General features: G+C 41.9%; 1 protein-coding gene across 1 annotated transcript; it reads left to right on the forward strand.

Moving 5' to 3' along the window:
* Window positions 1–4,944: 4,944 nt before the first annotated feature.
* On the forward strand, window positions 4,945–20,833 carry LOC125986794 (CMP-N-acetylneuraminate-beta-galactosamide-alpha-2,3-sialyltransferase 1). Its single transcript, XM_049750676.1, has 7 exons — window positions 4,945–5,140; window positions 15,148–15,714; window positions 16,333–16,526; window positions 18,131–18,310; window positions 19,249–19,294; window positions 19,696–19,815; window positions 19,881–20,833. Exons 2-7 carry the CDS (start codon window positions 15,430–15,432, stop codon window positions 20,052–20,054), a joined length of 999 nt encoding a protein of 332 aa, XP_049606633.1. The 5' UTR covers window positions 4,945–5,140; window positions 15,148–15,429; the 3' UTR covers window positions 20,055–20,833.
* Window positions 20,834–21,140: the final 307 nt, after the last annotated feature.

Here is a 21,140-nt window from a genome sequence, read left to right on the forward strand (position 1 = left end):
ACAAGATGTTTTTTTTATTGTGATGTAGAAGCAAAAGTGCAAAGAAGAACGAGTATTCCAGTATCGGTTCTGTCCGCCACCGGAATGGCCTTGCCCGACTCTTGACAGCCCCGTTTAACCTCGCCTTGGGAGGTGAATGTGCGTGGGGGGGCTTTAATTCCGCCGACACAAATGGGCAGCTCTGAACTTGTCGGGCTGGCTTTGAGAAAAGGTCAGCGCGACGACTAGCCGTGTGGATCTTTATCGCAAGTGACAATGACAATAAGTGAATGTTGTTATTTAAAGAGCCAGCTTCACTTTGTTGCTCCAAATAGAAAAAAAAATTGGGTCGCATATGATGAAAGATGACTAATTCATCCATGCCGTGCATCTGATGCATTTGCCGTTATGTCTAAATGTATAATTAATCAACAACCTTGATGTTCTTCCTGAAGACCAAAAGACAGAATCAATTTATAAAAGCACTTTTTTTAAATTATAAAAATAAACACTGACTATATTATTTCTTGTCACCCTGGAGTCAATGCCGGTCTAACAAATCCTACTTTGTATTGATCGTCAGAACCGCATAGGGAATAGAAACATCTTTACCGCCTACTAATGAGTTCGCTCACAGTTTTGTCCAGAAAAAGAAAAATCAATGTTAAAGAAAAAACGCTTTCATTTAGGTGAGACTATTATATGATGTTTCTATGTTCTTTCACAAATCTTATCCATGCAGGGAAGAGTCGTCGCCATGGGAATACTCCCACCGGCTACCAAGTGGAGATATGAAGAAATTAAGGGATAAACAATGAGGGAATAATCCAATTACCAAACGGTCAGGGAGAAAATGAGGAGGAGGAAGCGACTTGAATCCAAACTTTGCTGTAATTACCGAAGTGCTGCAGTATGTTTACACGAAGGCGTATTTTTTTTCTTTCTTTCCTCAAGGTCATGTATGAAAGAAAAAAAAAATAAAGGCAACTCTTTGGTCTTAACTTGGCACCGGTGAGAAATCTTTATTTTTATTTTACTAGACTTTCAATAATGTTCCGATGAAAACTGTAATAGCAATGCGGGAAGAAAAACCTTTTGATAACGTAAATAAAGAGCGAAGGTGCTTTTGAATCCAGCAATAATACCAGCATCCTTCACCTTGAACATTTTATACAAAAGTTGCACATCCTGGCTACAAAAGCCTTTAATTGCATCTAGGGGTGTTGTTTTTAATGATTAAAAAAAATGGAAAATAACTAAGTGAAAAAAGGAAGACGCTGTGACACTTAGTCACAGTAGAGGAAATTGAAATTATCCAATATTTTGCTTCACCTCTACTTTTACGACCTCATTATTCATTCGTGCGTGCCGTGTGGCGTGTTGAAAGCCCCCTCGAGCACCCTCGTAGTAATTTGAGTCCTCGTCGATGTCGGTGGTTGCAGAGACTGAGAAAATCCCGAGCGTCTCTGGGCAAAATGAAACCGTTGTCATTGTGTTCCGTGAGCGAATTTGTCATTCTCAAGGTGAGAAAAAGTCTGACATGTTTTGTAAAGCAGAAGACACAAACATAGCGAAGGAGACAAAAGGTCGCCGGCGCAGTGTGAAATGTCAAACGGAAAGCACGGAAAGACTTTAATTAATATGTCGACCTTTTGTGTCCTCTTCAGACTGACATCGCCACTTTATTATGGGATGACAAAAAAAAAAAATGGAAGTCAGAGTAGACTCGATTGAATGTCAACGGAACGCATGCACGCGGCGCGTTCGAGGCCTCGGGAACCAAAAACGTGGGGCGGGGGAGGGAGGGGGCACTCCCGAGTGTACACGCTTTGAAGTTCTTGGAAATGTGGCAAAAGAGGCTGTTTAGCACGCCGGCAACACTTCGGCGAACAAGTGGAGAGCCTGAAAGAGAAGTCGAGTGAAAAGATGAAGAGGAGGAGGATAAAAGCCTGTGGTGGATTGCGAAGTCGCATCCTCCAAATCCCCACAGTTGTTTTCATTCTCAGGTGTGTGTGTGCGTGTGTGTGTGTTCGCCGCATTGCTGCAACATTCACTCAATAAAAATGGCATTTGTCTTTAATCCCGCATGACACCAATTTGACATCGTCGGCTAGCATTTATTCGGTGGTTGGCCCCATTTGTCTCTTATTTTTTTTCCGTGTTTTTTGTCAGTATTTAATTTGATGAAGACAACTGCAAGAATAATAGATTGAAGGTTGTCATATTTTTCCCGCTGCTTACAATGAGCAACTCGCCGTTTCCGCTCAAGGACGAAATCCATGGCAATCATTCTCTTTTGTTACTATTCGTTATTCAGTGGCAACTCGACATCCTTATAAACAGCAGGAGCGAGTTCTCAAAAGTCCTTCCCGCCGAGAACTACAGGGCTGAAATCAAAAGTGAAAACAGACACTCGGTCTGGTCCTCGAGTCCTAATTAGACCCGATTTGATGTTTCGAGCGAATGGAAAAGTCACGATCCAAAGAAACAAGAAGGGCCTTGGCATCGTTCCTTGGGGATTCCCAGCTGTCCTCACAAGCTCTCCAATGGTATTTATTGATAGTGAGCACTTTTGATTACACCGCCGGTCCTGCTCTGGGCCTCTTTTAATCAATCTGGGTGTCTTACACACATCGGCCCCTGTGAGCTTAATATAATTGGGCAAAGATTTGAAATAATGGCATCCTGCAGAGGAGCAGCTACTTTTCCTGCCGGCTGTAGCCAATTGATCATGTAGCTTGCACAACACCGGCGGGGTCTCGACGTTTCGGGTGGACCACGGGAAGCCACGACACTCAATCGTGCGTGTCTCGTCATATTGATGGCCCCGGGGACATAAAAACGGCAGCCCTTCCAATCACTCCCTCCCCTCGCCAACTTTGATTTATGCCTGCGTGTCTTCACTATTGGGCTGACGGAGAGTTATTGATGCGGCTATGGAAACACCTGAATTCCATCAACTTCAAAATAGTAATTTTGTAAAAATATTATTACCGTATTTTTTGGACTATAAGGAGCGCCAGACTATAAGGCGCACCTTCAATGAATGACCCATTTTAAAACTTTGTCCTTATATAGGGCGCACCGGACTATAAGGCGCACCATTAATGCATCACGTCAGATTTTAATATTTTTTATTTCAACTTCAGACGCAACAAATTACTTTATAATCACAGAATAATGATCCATAGTCTTTTTGATTCATGATTCATAGGCTTCAGTGGGTCACTTATGATTGATTTCATGACACAATGCTTCGGGACAGTTTAAATTTAGGAATTTGGTCCATATATAAGGCGCACCGGACTATTAGGCGCACTCTCGGCTTTTGAGAAAATTTTAGGTTATTATGTGCGCCTTATAGTCCGGAAAATACGGTAATGTATATTTTTTAAGAGTAGGACTCCCTGTTTTATGGTGTATTTTTTTTTAGGTTGTAGGATTTTTTTCCCCATCTGAAAGCCACCGTAAATCAAAAACACATTTGAGGTCAAAGTTCAACCCGAGATGTTGACGTATGTAAAAACATGCGTTCGCTAGGAACCCAACGTAAATGCTTGATTCCAGATGATTCACACAATGTTCTGGTGCACGATCCAACTACCCAATGCACGTTGTGAAATATTCATGCAACCGAGGACATTCTGGTCGCCGTTGTCGGTGGGGGGGGAAAAAGACAGCGAGTAATGTATAATAAAAATACAGTCGCCGAGTAAAAAAGTGAAGGTGAGAATTCCAGCAAGGAGCTTGAAATGAGCAAAATCCATCTTCTATTCCTTGCTAATTGAACATCAGCGGGTGAGCGTTTGCGCGGGCGGGGGAATAGTTTGCATTGATCAGCCAGGTCAGCGGAAAGTGCACCAATCTCATCTCATGCCTTTATTTCTTCATTTAGTCATTACAAGTTGACATTAAAATTTCATGATCTTTGGACAAAGGCACGCTAGCAAACCAGCGGGGACTGGCAGCCCATGAATCAACCAGTTGATCAGAATTTCAAATGCTTTTTTTTTTTTAACCTTCAGCGTCTGTTTTCCATACAAATGTGGCTTTGACTGGCACTTTGCTAAACTTCCTCAAAGCGCTTTGGGATTCCTCCAGAAGATGAATGATGTGGAGTTTAGTTGGAGCAACACACTGCACATGAAGAATTTTCTTTTAAAGGGGGAATACGTCAAATAAAATATCGACTATTGTTAACTATTGATTTTTTTATTACACCATTTTATTTTATTTTTTTGCTGGTCTTCTCATCGAGCCAAACCAACCACGCTCATCTGGCCTGTCAAGTCACCATCATCTGTTGAGTGGAAAATCGTATGCAAATGTCGGGGGGCTTATCTTTTGTGTAAACAAGCATTTGCCGCTGACAAATCAAAGTTATGTTGAAATAAGATACAATCGCCACGTCTTCTAAAGCAAACAGGCACTCACTGTTCCTTTTGATGCGACTTCACTACTTTAAAAAAACGTTCTGGGAATTGGGATTGACTGCATTTGTTGACTCGCCGTGTCTTTATTCTCTGTCTGCTGTAAAACAGTTAGTCTTTTTTTTTATTCCCAATGTGGAGCACTATACAGTGATTTATCATAATCCATTATTCTGCACCATTTAACTTGATTATCTTTTAATCTTTTTTTTGACATGCTTCTACAACCAATTCTTGGTATTCCGAGTCTTGGCAGAAAATTATTATTATAATTTTTTTTTTTAAATAGTGGTTAAAATGATCATGCCGAACAATTTGACCTTGACCAAGACTTTTTTTTAATTGTTGAATAATGTCCAGTGAAGCTATTTCGTCTCTCTTGCTTATTAAAATAAGATTTACTCGATATGTGCGTGAGGTTGTTGAGGGGCGTTTAAGCATCTCCTCCTCTTCCTCCTCCTCCTCCTCCTCCTCCTCCAGAATGCATGGACATGTTGGTGTCAGGAGGACCAACCTGCTCATTGTGCGCAGCGAGCGAGCAAGGAGGAGAGGAAGGAAGGGAGAGAGGGAGGAGGGGGGGGGAGTCGATGTGCAGCCGATGTGCTTTTCTCCTCCAGCTCCAAGCTGCAGTCACCCTTTCAGCATGCTTCTACTCGGTTCGGATCTGCGAGGAGCCGTGCTGGAATAACGGAGACCACACACGCTGGAAGCCTCCAGGGCTTCATATGAAAGTGAGTATGGACGTCTTTTTTTACTCCAGCACGTACAATCGGATCATCTTTTATGCGTCATGATTTAAAGCGATGTGAGTTTGTCTTCTGAAAAAAAAAAAAAAAGTGTTAAAGCTTGCAACTTTTTATCATCTCCACTTACATGCATACTTTTGGATTTCAAATTCTAATTAAGAATCCATATGTTCTTTAAAGCATTCATTTGTCGGGAAAGTTGAACATCTGGATTTTGGATTTCATATTTCAAGGCTCGTGTGTTGAAAAACATCTGTTGCATTCTCCAAAAACTAAAAACGTGACTATATTTTTGAATCTGGTCAATGTCCAATGATAAACATCCATCCATCCATCCATTTTCTGAACCGCTTAGTCCCCACGGGGGTCGCGGGCGTGCTGGAGCCTATCCCAGCTGTCATCGGGCAGTAGGCGGGGGACACCCTGAACCGGTTGCCAGCCAATTGCAGGGCACACAGAGACAAACAACCATTCGCACTCGCACTCACACCTAGGGACAATTTTGGAGTGATCAATCGGCCTACCAAGCATGTTTTTGGGATGTGGGAGGAAACCGGAGTGCCCGGAGAAAACCCACGCGGGCTCGGGGAGAACATGCAAACTCCGCACAGGGAGGGCCGGAGGTGGAATCGAACCCGCACCCTCCTACCTGTGAGGCGGACGTGCTACCCAGTGCGCCACCGAGCCGCCCCAATGATAAACATAAATCTACAAATTTGATAATTAAAAAAAAATCACAGTTTTATAATTTAGATGTTATTTTTGGTGACTTTTTTTCCTCTCTCTGCTTCATATGCCTTTCAGCATGCATGGATGAATGTTGACACCCCATGCCAGCATTGTAGCAGATGCCACCTCATTTAACTAATGAAGGTGTCCATAGAATGCTGCTCCAATTCCCCAAAACTAGACCCCCCCCCTCCACCTGACTCCTCAAAATCCACCTCACTGTTATAAATAATAAGCAAGACGGAATACATTAGCTACAGTGACCTTGGGAGACTGCAATGCTGTCTTTCAAGAGGGGGGGGGGGGGGGGGCATCTGGCAATTATTAATTATGTGGTGAGAGAGGGGGGGGGTGTCCTTTCCAATGCCATCATCAAAGTTTGAGGTTTCACCCACGATTCCACTCTTTATTCCCTTCACTGCCGTGTGGGCGGGGCTTTTATTTAAAATTCTTCTCCCCTCTGGTATTCATCTCCCGACTCAAGAATCCCAGCAGTTCAGCAAAAGTGCAGGCTTTCCACGCAAGGTCAAGTAGCAAGTGTGTAAGAGCTAGGAATGTTTGCACTCCTACGTGGCAGTCTTCCAAGGCCATATTCACAGAAAACACGCTTTTTTTTATTTACTATTCGATGAATCTTTGTTGGAAAAAGATTATTTTTTCAGTTTTTACCAAGTGTGTTAGTTCGAACCTTATCTGGTACCTAATTGGAAGTTTTCTTAGAGAGTAGCCTGGGAGCTAATGAAATCAAACAGATGAACAAAAACTGAAATTTATTTACAGTTCTGTCTCAGTGGAGGCCTTCCAAGGAGCGGCGAATGCATCAGACTAACCAGAATGTTTTTTCCAGTTGGCAGTTAGAGTGCCACCTGTTGCTTTGGCATACACTTGACAGGCTATCAATGCTCATTTGCGAAGATTTTTTTTTTTTTTTTTAAACTAAAAGTTGGTGGAACTGTGTATTTTGGATATAACAATTAAATGAGGAATTCATTTCTGTCCCTTAGGGCTAATTATTGGATATCCAATGTGACTTTTTGTAGTTTTTCCAAGGCCACAAAGGTACAGTTATGTTTCCAAGTTGTTGCGTGTCAAGTTTTGGCCAGCGTCGCCGTTCAGCCACCGGGGACCTGCGCCAAATATATTTTCTTTACAGCTCCGTTGTATTTTTCCTTCACTGTATCCTCCCCGGCTTTGCTGATTCGTCCTCTGTTTCCACTTAACTGGCTGTTATCCAGATGACACCTCAGCAACTTTTTCCCCTTTCTTTTTTGTCCCCCCTACGCATGAGCTATATACGAACCGACGCATGCTGAGTATACACCAGAACCTCGTATTTGGATAACACGCGCGGATTCCTCGTAAATGGTTCCCAGATGATGATTTAAAGGTGGCGCACTAACAGCCGTCCTGCAGATAGAAGTGCACTTAGGAGCCTCCTGCAATTTGGCTGTGCGCTGATGTTTAATGCGCATTGGCAGGTGGCTTCAGTTGGACACTTTAAAGCAGATTGTGATGGCTGAGCTTCAGTCATCTATCATCTTGCCTGCAGATTCCTATTTGTGGGTTTGTTGTGGAGGGGTTTCTAATATTTTGATGACCTTATGTAGCTGCATGCGGATGTCTACACAGCTACACAGATTTAGCGTATAGAGAAAGGGAGGCATGCGCCGTTGTGGGTGTGGTCAAAGTCAACGTCAGCTCCTGTCATTTCCTTTGAATGCAGGAAACTGTTTTGGTAATTTGAGCCTCTTTCCACCCCCATTTTGTTTTCCTTCAACTTTTCATTATCATTGCCCACATCATCGAAAAATTCAATAGGATCTCTTTCTTCCTATATATCGTCAGCATATAATTATATGCTTTGAGGATCGTGTGTCAGGAGAAACTCCCCCTTGACTTCTTTTCACAATATGGAAAGTGTCAGTCTTCCAGACCACTTGATTGACTTTCCTATGTGCTGTATTATTTGAAGGGCATAACTAATGGCTCCGTTGGAGGCAGACTCTGCCTGGTCGGCGTGATAATTGGCGGGCAATGCTATAAAGCACCAGGCCAAGCCTTTTAGCCGTGGCCAGGCGCTCCAGGCAACAACAAAAGGTACAAAAATAGGGGTGCGAGGCGAGGGGTGTGGGGGGGGGGGGGGGGGGGGGCATCAAAGTGTGGTCCAACTTTGCCATACAGGACAAAATAAATCTTTGGAAAAACAACAAAGAAGACCAGTGTGGAAAAACAGCCTCAATCCAGGTAGTTTTACTCGACTACCACCACAAGTATAAACATTTTATACCACGCATTAATATTTCAGTATTCTTTGACAAAATACGTGATTAAATTGTTCAGGTGTCTTTGACAATGTGCTCAGTGAGTGTAAAACCACAACGGGGGACCCATCAAAATGCACTTGGTAACCCTGTCAGCAGTCTTTTGTGGTCTTACACCATCACAGTCAAAAAAGGCTTATTGTGTTTTGCGCCACTAGCCACTTTTACACAAATTTCCAAATGCGTCATGCCTTTTGTTCCCTACTCATGATGTAAATTCGGAAACAGACTCGGTGAAAGGCTTCGCAACCATGCCGTGTTTTACCCTCAAGGCAGACCCCGCTGAAGTTGCACAGCTTTGAGAGAAAATGAATCAAAACATATATTAAGGCGACGAGGAGTAACCGGCATTACACGGGCCGATCCTAATAAATTGCTGCTGTAATTACTGACAAAATCATTAGTTCTTTTAATGCTTCACCACTATCTAGGTTTAATAGCTGCTCATTTACATATTTTGGGAAAAAAACAGACTGTTTTGATGATGAAATGGACTCATCCTTGACTGGAAATGGAGAATAAGCTCATTTTCGAGGTCATCTGGGGGAATAATGAGCAGCCATGATGGAAATATGCCTGACCTCAAGACTCTTCCTGAATTTGACCACCGGTGAATCGTAAAAGCAAATCCGATCAATAATCGCTTCAATTTGTTCAATATATAGTAAAGGTTTGCTCAAGTGAACAATGTTTGCTCTCGAGTAGATTTCCCCGCCCGGTAAATGGAATCCATACGCCGCTTCGTTTCCTGCGACGGTTTTGAATAATTGCTGTCTTTGCTAATTCTGTAATCAGCAATGCAAGTACATCAGACTTCGGCGGCAGTCGGCGCGGGTATCACACGTCCACAGGCGCTTTCTCATTTCCAGCTTTTTATTGCTTTCAGCGCTAAAATGGAAAAACCTATTAATCACACACGGGATTTTTTTTTTTTTTTTTTTTTTACCCTTCTCGTGCCAGTTTTGTATTAATATTTTCAAGAGCACAGCTGAAATGTTCTCATCGTGTTTCAGTTGCAGTGTGAAAATCCAAATTTTTATTCCTTCAATGAACACAGCCATCCCGAGAAGTCTCTTTTCGTAAATCCTTTTTTTGGAGTGCATTTTCTTGCATAATTAACCGAATGGGAGTTATTTTTAGGGTGAAGTGGCGGCGGCCTCGCCAGTCGCCGCGGCGACCGCACAGCCCGGAAATCTTGTGAATATGCAAAGGAGGTGTTAACATTCTCGGAAGCGGGAAGATTCCGGCATCCTCGGCGTAGGCGCTTATGTTAACACCACTCCTGAGGAGCATATATGGAATTGTGTGAAATCATAATTGACAAGAAGATGAATTGCTGTCGATGAGGTGGATGATGCAATATGCAGAATTTAATGGAAACACTTTATATCAATTTTTTCGAGCTATCTTTTGTTTTTTATTATAACCCCGATCTGCTTTTGTACTCATAGTCGTAAAAAGGCTCGATACTACGACCTCGATACTATTTGTCTGGAATTCGGGGATACATTTATGAATGTGTGGCAAATGGTAAAAATTTATTACTGTGATTTTTTTTAATCAAAATTGAGAGAAAAAAGTGGTTCTGGTATACGTCGCTTATGGGTTGAAGGCAAACCGGTTCGGTTTATTTCATTTAGCTTTGACATTCAGGTTTTCGGACGCCAGCAGGCGGGGGAGGCAGGCCACCCGTCCTTTTGATTCTCCGTCACGTCGGAACCTCCCGCAGGGGGCTTTGCAGCACGACTCGCTTCCTCTCCTTTGGCACAAGCGGCGACGCGGGCCCTTGGAAAGCGTGTCGTTTCCATTTGGGTTGATCAAACACTTCGTTTTGCCGGTGAGGCTCGTGCTGCGTGCGTCGCAATCAAAGAAGTCCAACCGACGGAGCCCTCACCTTCTCTTAATGAAAGCTGCTGCAGAAAACGGCATGGGAAAAAGTTTTTCCAATCTTCTGCTGATTGGACTTCTTAATTTGGCTGACTGGTATCAGCAGTCTCTACAAGTACTCGATACCCTAAAATAAAGATATCGTGTGTGTGTGCATGCAGGGGTGGAACGAGGTGAATGAGACTCTAATCACGATCATAATTGCACATTTGCTCTAATCAAGTGAATCAGTTAATGAAATCTTAAAGATAATGTAGCCACTCACTTTGTCCTTTCATTTAATTAACATTGATTCTTCAGTGGATGTAAATCTACAAATGAAATGCCGCCGCACGTCCGACTACATTTAACTTTAAAGGCGAGAACTTTGACGTGATATTGACAGAAAAAGGTTTCTCTATAAGGTGGTCGGCCGCTTTTCTAGTGGGAGTTCTCAGTATGAACAACCTGCAGTGGTCAGATAACACATGGTTGTGTAGATTAGACGAGGTAGGGCTCACGCTTCTTCCCCAGGACGTTCAGGTGATTTAATACTTCCCGTCTTAATCCCACACACACACACACACACACACACACACACTGTAACTGACATGGTTTGCTTTGGGAGAAAAAGTCATCTTGACTTTCAACCTATATTTTGGAAGTTCCAAAATCTCCTCAGGCTTCCATCTATTGACGTTTTTCGTAATCAGATGATGTGATTAACATTATTTTTTGAAGAGATGGAATAATAAAAAAAAAAAACCACTAATGTTGATCAGAAGTAAAAACCTGAACAGCTTCTTTTTTTTTTTTTTTTTAAATTAGAGCATTATAGAAATGGGGCCTCCATGCTACGTATATGAATGTGTATTATTAGCATGTCCTATTTTCCCGGTTTATTTTTGTTTCATTTCAATAACACGTCGCAATCACTAATTGAGGCTCGGTTTCGATTCCACAAAAGATGTTAGAACAGTTGGTGGCATCGTTGAAAATAAGGCTTTCTCCAAAATAATGTTATGGTAATTGCGCTTTTGGTTGGTTCCAGCTTGAGCTAACAAGCAATGTTGTTGTTCCCCTGAGAGAGAGTAGGATTTCATTTGAGATTAATCTGGAACACGCTCAAACGCGGGGCCGACTTGATTGACATGGCGAGAGTGAAATAGTTGGCAAAAGAAGAGAAACATTTGGTGTTTTTGTGGCGTGAACCGCAATCCGGGCTAATTAAAGCTTGTCGGGAATCAAACAAAGAGTTGCAGTTGTAGGACAAGACGTGCTTGGCGACTGTTTCCTTTCAAGCATCCTGCCAAATTGTCAGCCAAATCCTTCGAGTGTATTTCCACATTGTAAGCTGGTCGACTGCCACGTAGAAATTTGACGATCGGCCGGCTGGAGCTTTAATTTCTCTCGCATGTCGACGTCCTGTTTAGTAAAAGTTTATAATGTCATTAATTAAAATCAAGCCAAATAAGGTGAAGCATGACAAAAAAATGCAAATGTGATTATTTCCGTGTTGTTCCCTCAGCGCTAATGATTAATGGGACAGTCTGGCACGGAGATGGAGAACTTCCTTGATAAAGCACATTAATAACGAAGCTGCTTTATATTCTCGCCCTTGCTTCATCCTTCTATCAGTTGAAGTGCAGGCAGACTCATAAAAATGCTGCTGAAAACACTGAAATGTGATTTAAAAAAAAAAAATAGATCTCTTTTGTTAACTACAGAGACAGATGTCCCATTTCAAAATGACAACACAATAAAAATGGCCGCCCTACATTCTGTTATTCAATCAATTCCTCAAAAGAAAAAAAAAATAAATCCTGCTCACACAAGGCACTGTATTGATCAGTTGAAAAATCAGCAAATAGCCCGAGAGGTTGAATCGTTTGTCTCAAAGTATATCAACAGAATCCAAGAGCAAAGTGCTGCATGAGTGTTCCAAAATGGCCAAGTGGAGCTGAGGGAACAATTGACGGTGTGACGGCTCATCTCAAGCTGAACTGCTTTCGAGGACGCCGGGCGAAGGAGGTAACTCTCCGGGGAAATGTCGGTGCTCCGGGTTGCTGCACGGATGAGTGTGTGAAGGACGTAAAGCATTAAAGCTTCCAAATTCGGGAGAGTACCGAGGAGACATTTGACTAAAATAAGCCGCCGAGTAAAGAATAATAAGAAAAAGAACCTGTAAAGTAGATTTAAAGACTTGCTTCTAAATTTAGCACTGATAATTGCTGCTTTAGAGCGCCTCGTTGTCACGAGAATTTGATCGGATTTATTTTTTACCATTGCAGGATGGTACGATTTATTTGACCAAACTGTTTATAAAAAAAAAAAAGTGCAACCCTGCAGAAGCAGAGTGTAACAAGGTGTTCCAAATCAATACCAATCCCCCCAAAAAATAAACTTTTTTTTTTGATTGCCTTCAAAATGTCAGGAGCAAGATAACCACTCAGATTTGATTTCAACTTTTATAGAGTGTCTTAAAAATCCGACCCTTCAGCTGAACTTATCGGTATCCGGATAAGGTTCAACTTTGACTTTTCTTAATTCATCCCTCACAAAAAAAAAAGGCACGAATGCTTATCTTGTTTTTTAATCCGACAACTGATCTACCTTCATATCGGCGAGCTTTCAGCGCTGAACTTCTTCACTTCCTTTAATCATGTGAACAGACTTCTATGCACTCCGAAAGCCTCTTTATGCACTCGAGCAAGAAACAGCCGCCGCTACCGTCTTTTTTATATGAAGATAAAACGCTGCCTGAAAGCCAATATGTGAGAATAAAACTCTTCCAAGTAAAGCGCCAAACTTAAAGCCTCTGTGGATTTGCAGATATGATGTGATCAAATGTACGGGGGGGAAAAAAAATTGCGTTTCACATTCTCTCAGTTACATTATTAGTTTTGGAGAAGGGAAAATCCCCTGGATGTGTGTGTTTTTTTTTTTTTTATTTCCCCTCAAAAACAAATATCGTTACATATTTAACACTAAATAAATGCAAACGTGACGAAAATCTGAAGGTGAAGCAACACATGTAGACAGACAATAAATGAATACTCAAGCATATTTTCTTTATCCTCTGTAAAGAACAACTCGTGACATCTGAGGTTCCACTTTTTTTAACATTTTAGTCCTATATATAAAAGCATGATTGGGATTTCATATCGATTTAATTCATTTGGTTCGTACGACTGATTCGACTAACTCCCAGTTTCACCCTTTCCCTTGTTAGTAAACCTGGAGTCAACCTTCAACCTGGTCTTCAGAATCTTGATGAGTAAAAGTGGTTGAGCTTACTGTCTTTGGATATTCAACATTTTTGGAGGGCAGGATGATAACCATCTGGCGTCATTTTGAATTATTTACTGTCAGTACTTCAGTTCATGTCTCTGTATTTATGCATCTGATTTATTTATCAACAGTAGTCTTTTTTTCCCTTTGTTTTGTTCTTGTTTTCACTGATGGAATAAATGTCTCTTTAGGCCTTCAGTTCCGACCTGCCAAAGAAACAAGACGTCGACATCCCGCAAGACAATAGCTTTCCTTTTTGGGCCGCCGCGTCTAATCTGTCGTTGCGTTCAAAGACGACAGCGGACGTCACAACTAGTAAACGAGGGCAGACAATGAGTCGCAGATTTGCGAGTGAAAATAGGATGAAATCAAAAGCGGTTTGGAAATAATAAGTTCATGAAAATAAATTGCTGCTATATTAGAATGTGAAGTGTGTTCATTTAGTGAGTCACAAATAATCCTCCCACGAGTCATTTTGAAAGTGACTGATTGAATTCTTCGTGCAGAAGAGGAATGACAAGGCGAATATTATTCTCTTGATGAAGACTTTCTATCGCTTAGTTTCGCTTAGTCCATCAGGGTTGTATCTGAGACATGTCAAGGCGAAGACATTTTCATTTTTCCCGAAGTCGCAGAAGAGCCAAAGTGAAGATGAAAAGACTTTCTTGTCGCGACATCCCGCAAAGGTGATGACTTTTCAGAATGGAAGATTACCCCCCCTTCTCCCATCTCTGTTTTCAGTCTTTGCTGTCTCAGCTTGGCAAACTTTGATCAGCGTACGTCTTGCCATCCTTTAGTCAGACAAGGTCAGGCGACCCAGAAATGATGTTTCAAAACGTCGCCGGCTGTCGCAGAATACTCGAGGGGGGGGGGGGGGGGGATTCAAAGTGATCCGAGTCAAACAACAGCCTCATTTATGAGAAAAAGCATTTCTGTTCATTCGAGTGTCCCCAGGTTGTCAAATCTTCCCCCAGTAGACAATAACCCAACTCGGCTTATATGCAAATCTGTAGTCCACTGTGACTTATAGTAGCCGGCGGTGCCTTCGTGTGCATCGGGTTATGTCCTTGCTGCTGATAATGAGTGTCTTGCAGCTTACTGTGTGTTTATTCGGGAAATAAAAAAGGGGAATAATGTCAATTAAATTGAAGCAAAACAGGTGGCAAAAGTTAAAACGTCACCTAAGAATATTTTTTTCGTCTTCCTGTTCATCGGCTCATGTCCTTTCAGATAATAATAAGCGGCTTCCTGCTTCTCGCTCGGATTGTGAACGCGACAGGCCCGCTGTGTCTACGTGGCCTCGGAGGCCAATCCTCTTTACCTCCCTCCAGGGGTTATCATTTGAATGACCTGATCAATTTCTAATCAAGAAAGACCAGGAGGCTTTCTCGCTCCATAATGTACTTTGCTACAAATCTTCCCAATGGGGGGGGGGCGGGGCTTGTTAAGAGCGAGGGCAGGTTGAGTGTTTCTAGGGATCACTTTGCCTTGTATTACAACCTCCTTGATTGCGCCATATCTTCACTGGGAATCTGCTGTCAGTGAAATAAAGATGTATAGCATTTATGGAAGCTTGTGGAAGATTCCGTTTAAATGCAGACGGCGAAACGGGGAGGGGCGCTGTGGGAATTGTGGGCTCGGAGAAAATACAGGCAACCTATTGTGTCAACTGACTGCCAATTGAAATGAGATACAGGGTTGACCGCAATTGTGAGGTAAAAATCAAAATGGACTCCTTGTGTGTGTTTTCCCGAAAAACTAAATGTCCGTCTGTTTACATTTTAGGTCGATGATTAAACCAGCAGATGACCCGCCTGCTGCTGACCTTATCGAGTGGACGTGGGAGCGGAGCGAGCTGCATGAACCTCATTAGCTGGACCACATCAAGCAGGGCGTATCACATTCTTGGATTTGATAACGAACGTTCAGGAAAGTAGGAATGTGAAAATCCACAACGTGTCAGCTGAAGCCAGAACTGCTTTTTTTTTCTTCTTCCAAGGGATTTTAAAATGATCCTCATGCTATTTTTATCAAGATTTCCAGCCAAGTGACTCCCGCCGTGACAACATGAAGCACCCCAAACGCAGGAAGTTGAAGACTTTGGCTCTGCTCTTGTGCGTGGTGACGTTCACCACCTTCCTCTTCAGCTATACCTTGCGTCAACCCTCAAGTTACTTCTTCAAATACGCCTTTCGCCTAGCCGGGTCATTCAAGGGCCCGTGCGCTTGTCAGCAGTGCATGACCGAGGCGGACGACGACCCTTGGTTCACCGAGCGCTTCAACCAATCCGTCCACCCGCTCATGACCAGGGAGAACAGCGCACTCTCGGACGAAACCTACAAATGGTGGCAGGTACCCGTTTCCGTCCATTGGTTTTGTAGAACCTAGTGGATGATGCAACTAAATTCCAAATTTAGCTGGAGCGGTTTCTCCTCTATCCCGCATTCACCTCACACCGTGTTCAATTAGAGGCTAGAGTAGGAAAAAAAATAAAAGAAGAGCGCCGGGTTGCTTCCTGTCAAAAGCGATTTGAACAAACGCCTCTGAGACGAAGTAAATGTCAACAGCTGACTGGCGATGATGTCAAAAGTGTGACCTGCGTATTTTATTTATAATACATGTCAAAGCTAAATGGAATCAAATAGCGGCTGTAGCGCTCAAGTGATTCATTTTAATCCACCTCATTAGAACACAGACAATTTCTCGTACGTGAGTCGAAAATAAACTCCCAATGAGTCGTTCCGTTTCCAGCCCGCTTGGCACTAATAGCAGCTGCGTTTCTTTTATCTGCTGTCTCAGCGACTTGAAAGCCACCAGAAGACAACCAAGCCAAAAAAAATCCCCCTCCCGGAGGACATGTCAGTAATGTGTTGGCCTCCTGAAGCTCCTTTGCCCTTGTTCAATCGCTTCCACTTAAATTAAGCCGGCAGCAAAGAGCACACTTTGAGGTCACTGTTTGTCTTCCCCCAGTGGCTGCAATCGGAAAAGCGGCCAGCTAACTTCAGCGAGGTGGTAGAGGAGCTTTTCCGAATCATTCCGGACGACGCTCTTTACGCCGACGCCGGGCCCGAGCGTTGCCGGACCTGCGCCGTAGTGGGGAACTCGGGGAACCTGAAGGGATCCCAATATGGAGGCCTCATCGACTCCAGTCATTTCATTATAAGGTCAGTAGATGTGGATGAATCGGTATATCCCCTTCAAAAGTATTGGAACGGTTAATTTGAAGCCAAACCATCATAAAAATGCAAGTGTAATTTTCCATGTCATCTTTCCCGCTTTAATTTTTCCCAAACATGGCCGCCGATTCACAGTGTGGCAACTATAAACAGCATCGTCGCTTATCATCCAGCCCAGCCGCCAACGTGACAGCAACGACGTCGTTGTCTTACCAATTCAATTACACGCCGCCGCCGACACACACATTGTCTATCCCAGCCATTAGTGCGGAGCGTTGTTGCATGGTGCTGAAAAATATTCTCCGGTCTTTTTAATTCAACCCAGCGTGATATTTGCCCGCTTGTGGTCGTGAGCCAAAAGGTCACGCCGAGCTGCAACACAACAAGCCGTGCCGTTGTTACACATGCGGCGGTTCGCCAAACAAAAGCTGAGCCATCCATAAATGTGTTGACCTCAAATGTAGATAAAGAGATTTTTTTTTTTTTTGGTAGTTCTTTGCACATCCATTAGCAGTTGTTGGCTGTGCTCAGCTGAAAGGAGGATCAAATGATGTAAGCCTGTGCAAATAAGTTCATTAAGATGTTATTTCAAGCCAGCAAATAGTTTCGGTAAGTCGCCTTTGTTTGTTGTTTGAAATTGAAATTGGCACTCCTCTGCTGAAAAAGCAATGACAACCTTTTCCCTCAGTAAATGGAGCGCCGAGATTCTAAAATGACAAAGAAAAGAATCGAGAGTGATAACGCAAGGCCGTCGTTGCAAATATTCAGCATTGGCGGTGATATTTTACTAAGTGTTTTCTTATTCCTTGTGATTTCATTTCTTCTGGTAAAAGCTAAAAAATAATGAGAGCCACCCACATCACAGATGTATTTTTGAATATTTTGTCTTTTTACAGAATGTGTATATAAAAATGAAAGTTCCTGACGTCTTCTTTTATGTGTCTTGGTGCCAGAAGCACGAAGAAGTTGACTTTAAGAAGAAGCTGTAGCGGCGACAGTGTGTAGAATGAGACAGTCGTGAAAAAAAAAAAAAAAAAAAAACGCTGACCTTTAAAGTGCTACTTCCTTATTACTTGCGTTAGCTCACACTGCAGCCTGAGAAAAAGGGTACTGTGAGAAATTCTCGAAAAAATAAATTATTACTGTCGTCGACTCCAAAAAAAAAAAAAACATCTTAAAATTTTTATTCTTAAAATAACACTGGATAAAAACGAGGCCTGTTAGTTTGAAAAATGTAAGACGTTTCCATAGCTGTCATCAGCAGAACGAGTAATGAGCAAAACGTTATTGCCAAGACCTCAACGGACAAGACTCGTAGATGCTGCTGGGGGTCATCCTAATGATTTGTCTCCGCCGCGGCGTTGACAGCCTCCAACTGCTTCTTGAATTCTCCACCAATTACCTCTGCAGCAGGGGAGTGTATTGTCGGGGGTAATAACAGACACCCCGGCGTTGTTGTGCTAGAAATGAGCATCGAATTGTTCCAAATTGCTCTTTGGAAGTTTAGAAATTACCAGAATTGGACACATTGTTGTCCAAAATAACAATAAGGCTGTTTTGATGTGGAGATGTCAAATTGCACTTTGCTTCAGAATGAATCAAGCTCCCACCGCTGGTTTCGAGGAAGACGTGGGGGCCAGGACGACGCATCACTTGATGTATCCGGAAAGCGCCAGGGATTTGGACAACGCCACCAGTTTGGTCCTCATCCCGTTCAAGACTTTGGATTTGCAGTGGATCATCAGCGCCTTGACCACGGGCAAAATTAAACAGTATGTGCAGCAATTCAATCAATATTTTACTATTTGTGGTGAAACTTGGATAATTCAAATTAATTTTAGAAGACAGTGTCATAAAGCAGCAGGTGGTGTGATCATTAAGTGCATAAAAGTGCTTCGCGTGATTTATAATTTGGAATAAAGGCCTGAGTATTAAAATGATGAATGGGACCAGGTGAGGTTTCATTTTTTTATTTTTTATTATGTGATATTTCATTCAAGTTATACTCAGGCATAAATGTCTTATAGGCAGTTTGTAAAGGTGAGATGCTAAGACACTGAGATTTGCCGAAACAAAAATAATCCTTCAATAAATTCCTCCCACGCCTGCTAAATCCTACCTGATCATAAAAAAAATAAAATAATAAACAAAGCTGAAGGTATACTTATGCCTATAATTCAACAGTGGAGGTAAACTCAAACAAATGTGTCTCATAAAAGTGCAGTTGTTGCCCGGGCAATCATTCTGCATCATTAAATGTCGTTTTACAAGCTGAAAGATTGCAAGTGTGTGTGTGTGTGTGAAACACACTCTTCATTTCAACTTGGCTGGACCTCACACTTTTTTTTTCCCACCATAATAATCATAACAACCACTCATTGGTATGCCAATGAAGTGGACCACCTCGTTGCGTTTTCTCACGCGTTATCTCCCATTTTTACGCTGAGGTTTGCAGTTTATTCCCAACGCCGAGGTGACAAACAACTCTGGGTTTGACACTCGTATGAAAAATGATGCAAAGATTTTACTGCATAATCCAAGTGCACCCGAATATGAAATATCCTCCCGCGTTATTTAATCAGCTTTGTTCAAACGAGCGTAACAAGCGTGTGACACTGAGCCATCATCGGCTAAATGAGATGGAAGTTTGACGGCATAAACAAAGCCGCAGAATAAAATTGATGCTTATTTTTTCTTTCTTTCCTAACAGCACTTATGTTCCAGTGATGTCCAGGATTGAGGCAAACAAGAATAAGGTACCGTATTTTCCGGACTATAAGGCGCACCGGACTATAAGGCGCACCATTAATGCATCATGTCAGATTTTTAATCCAAATCAAATCATTTTCCATTTTACCTTTTTTATTTCAACTTCAGAGGCAACAAATTACTTTATAATCACAAAATAATGATCCATAGTCTTTTTGATTCATGATTCATAGTCTTCAGTGGGCCACTGATGATTGATTTCATGACACAATGCTTCAGGCCAGTTTAAATTTAGTCCATATATAAGGCGCACCGGACTATAAGGCGCACTGTCGGCTTTTGAGAAAGTTTTAGGTTTTTAGGTGCGCCTTATAGTCCGGAAAATACGGTAGCTTTATTAATTCAAATATGTTTGGAATGAAATCATTTGTTGATTTATTCTCTATAGGTGTTGATTTACAACCCGACATTTTTCAAGTACGTCTATGATTCTTGGCTGGAAGGGCATGGACGTTATCCGTCTACGGGTTTCCTCAGCTTGCTTTTTGCAATCCACATATGTGACCAGGTAAGAACTTTAAGTCTCATTCATAATTGAACATTTTGCAAAGGATTTTTTCGCTCGTATTGCAGGTGAGTGTGTTTGGCTTTGGCGCTGACCAGAATGGAAACTGGCACCACTATTGGGAGGAGAACCTTCTGGGTGGAGCTTTCAGATACACCGGAGTCCATGATGGGGATTTTGAATCTAATGTCACACATTTTTTAGCGGACAAACACAAAATCCGAATGTTTAATGGTAGATGATGCCTGGAGGTACTTGTGGATGTGCGCCATTGGATGAACATCAAATAAAGGTGTGAAAAGAGATTTTTTTTTTTTTTTTTTTACTACCAGGCCCAGCCATGATGTAAAATTGGAGCAACAATTACAGGCCACTTTATTAGGTACTCTAAAAGAGATTTGTATTTATTTTTTTTCCACAAAGACAGCACAGATTCTTTTTTCCTTCATGGAGGCAGCACTTCATCAGAAAGCCACCAAATTACACTTTGTCACTTTATTGTAATTAGTCTTTCATCCCTCTGTCGCTGCAGTGCCTTAACTTTAATGCATGTTTTGTAACACAACTGAATGAAAAGTATCAAGTGCCTTAATTGAGTTTAGTTTGTATTTTGATCAGTGTAAAGTAAAGCGACATTCTTCAAGCTCCAGCCGCTTATCTGTCAAATGTTTACACATTCCTCAGAATCACATGATAACATTTGCAGAAAGCTGGCTGTGCAGTTTCAAGATAATCATGTTTGAAATCAATCATCAATGTGTGATTTTATGTTTTGCTTTATGTGCCTTAAAACATTTAGTTCTATTTTTCTCCTCCATATGAGAGCAGACAAATTCCAGAGTTGATTTAAATGTCATCTGTTTGTGTCCTGCTGCCAAACATATCAACAGTGCCATCAGGTGGACAAGAACGTTTTGTTGTAGATGCCACCTCAATGCTGGTGACGGGATGTGTGTGAACATTATTGCTTTTATGCCGTCAAAATGAAATAAAGATTTTTCTTATTGACGACTATAAAAAATGTGGATTGTAACTAGAAATGTCTGATTGGTATTTATTAGCCAAATGCTGCATTATTAGTTCAGATTTTTAGGGTTTTTTTTTTTTTTCACAAATTTGGACAATGGCCAAGCAATTAATTTTAGAAGTGAAATGTTTTCCCTCTTGAACCCATTAACTAAGAGTAGCATCACAGAATGGAAGGCAAATTAGTGTTGTGTAAGCCACAATGACTTTCGGCAGATTGATTATAGAGCATTCAGAGTAAATTAGTTCTTAATTAAACACTAGGAAGCACAACCTGATAAACCATTATCTACTTGCTTCAT

This window comes from Syngnathus scovelli, chromosome 19 (genome assembly GCF_024217435.2).
Source record: "Syngnathus scovelli strain Florida chromosome 19, RoL_Ssco_1.2, whole genome shotgun sequence".
Taxonomy (NCBI): domain Eukaryota; kingdom Metazoa; phylum Chordata; class Actinopteri; order Syngnathiformes; family Syngnathidae; genus Syngnathus; species Syngnathus scovelli.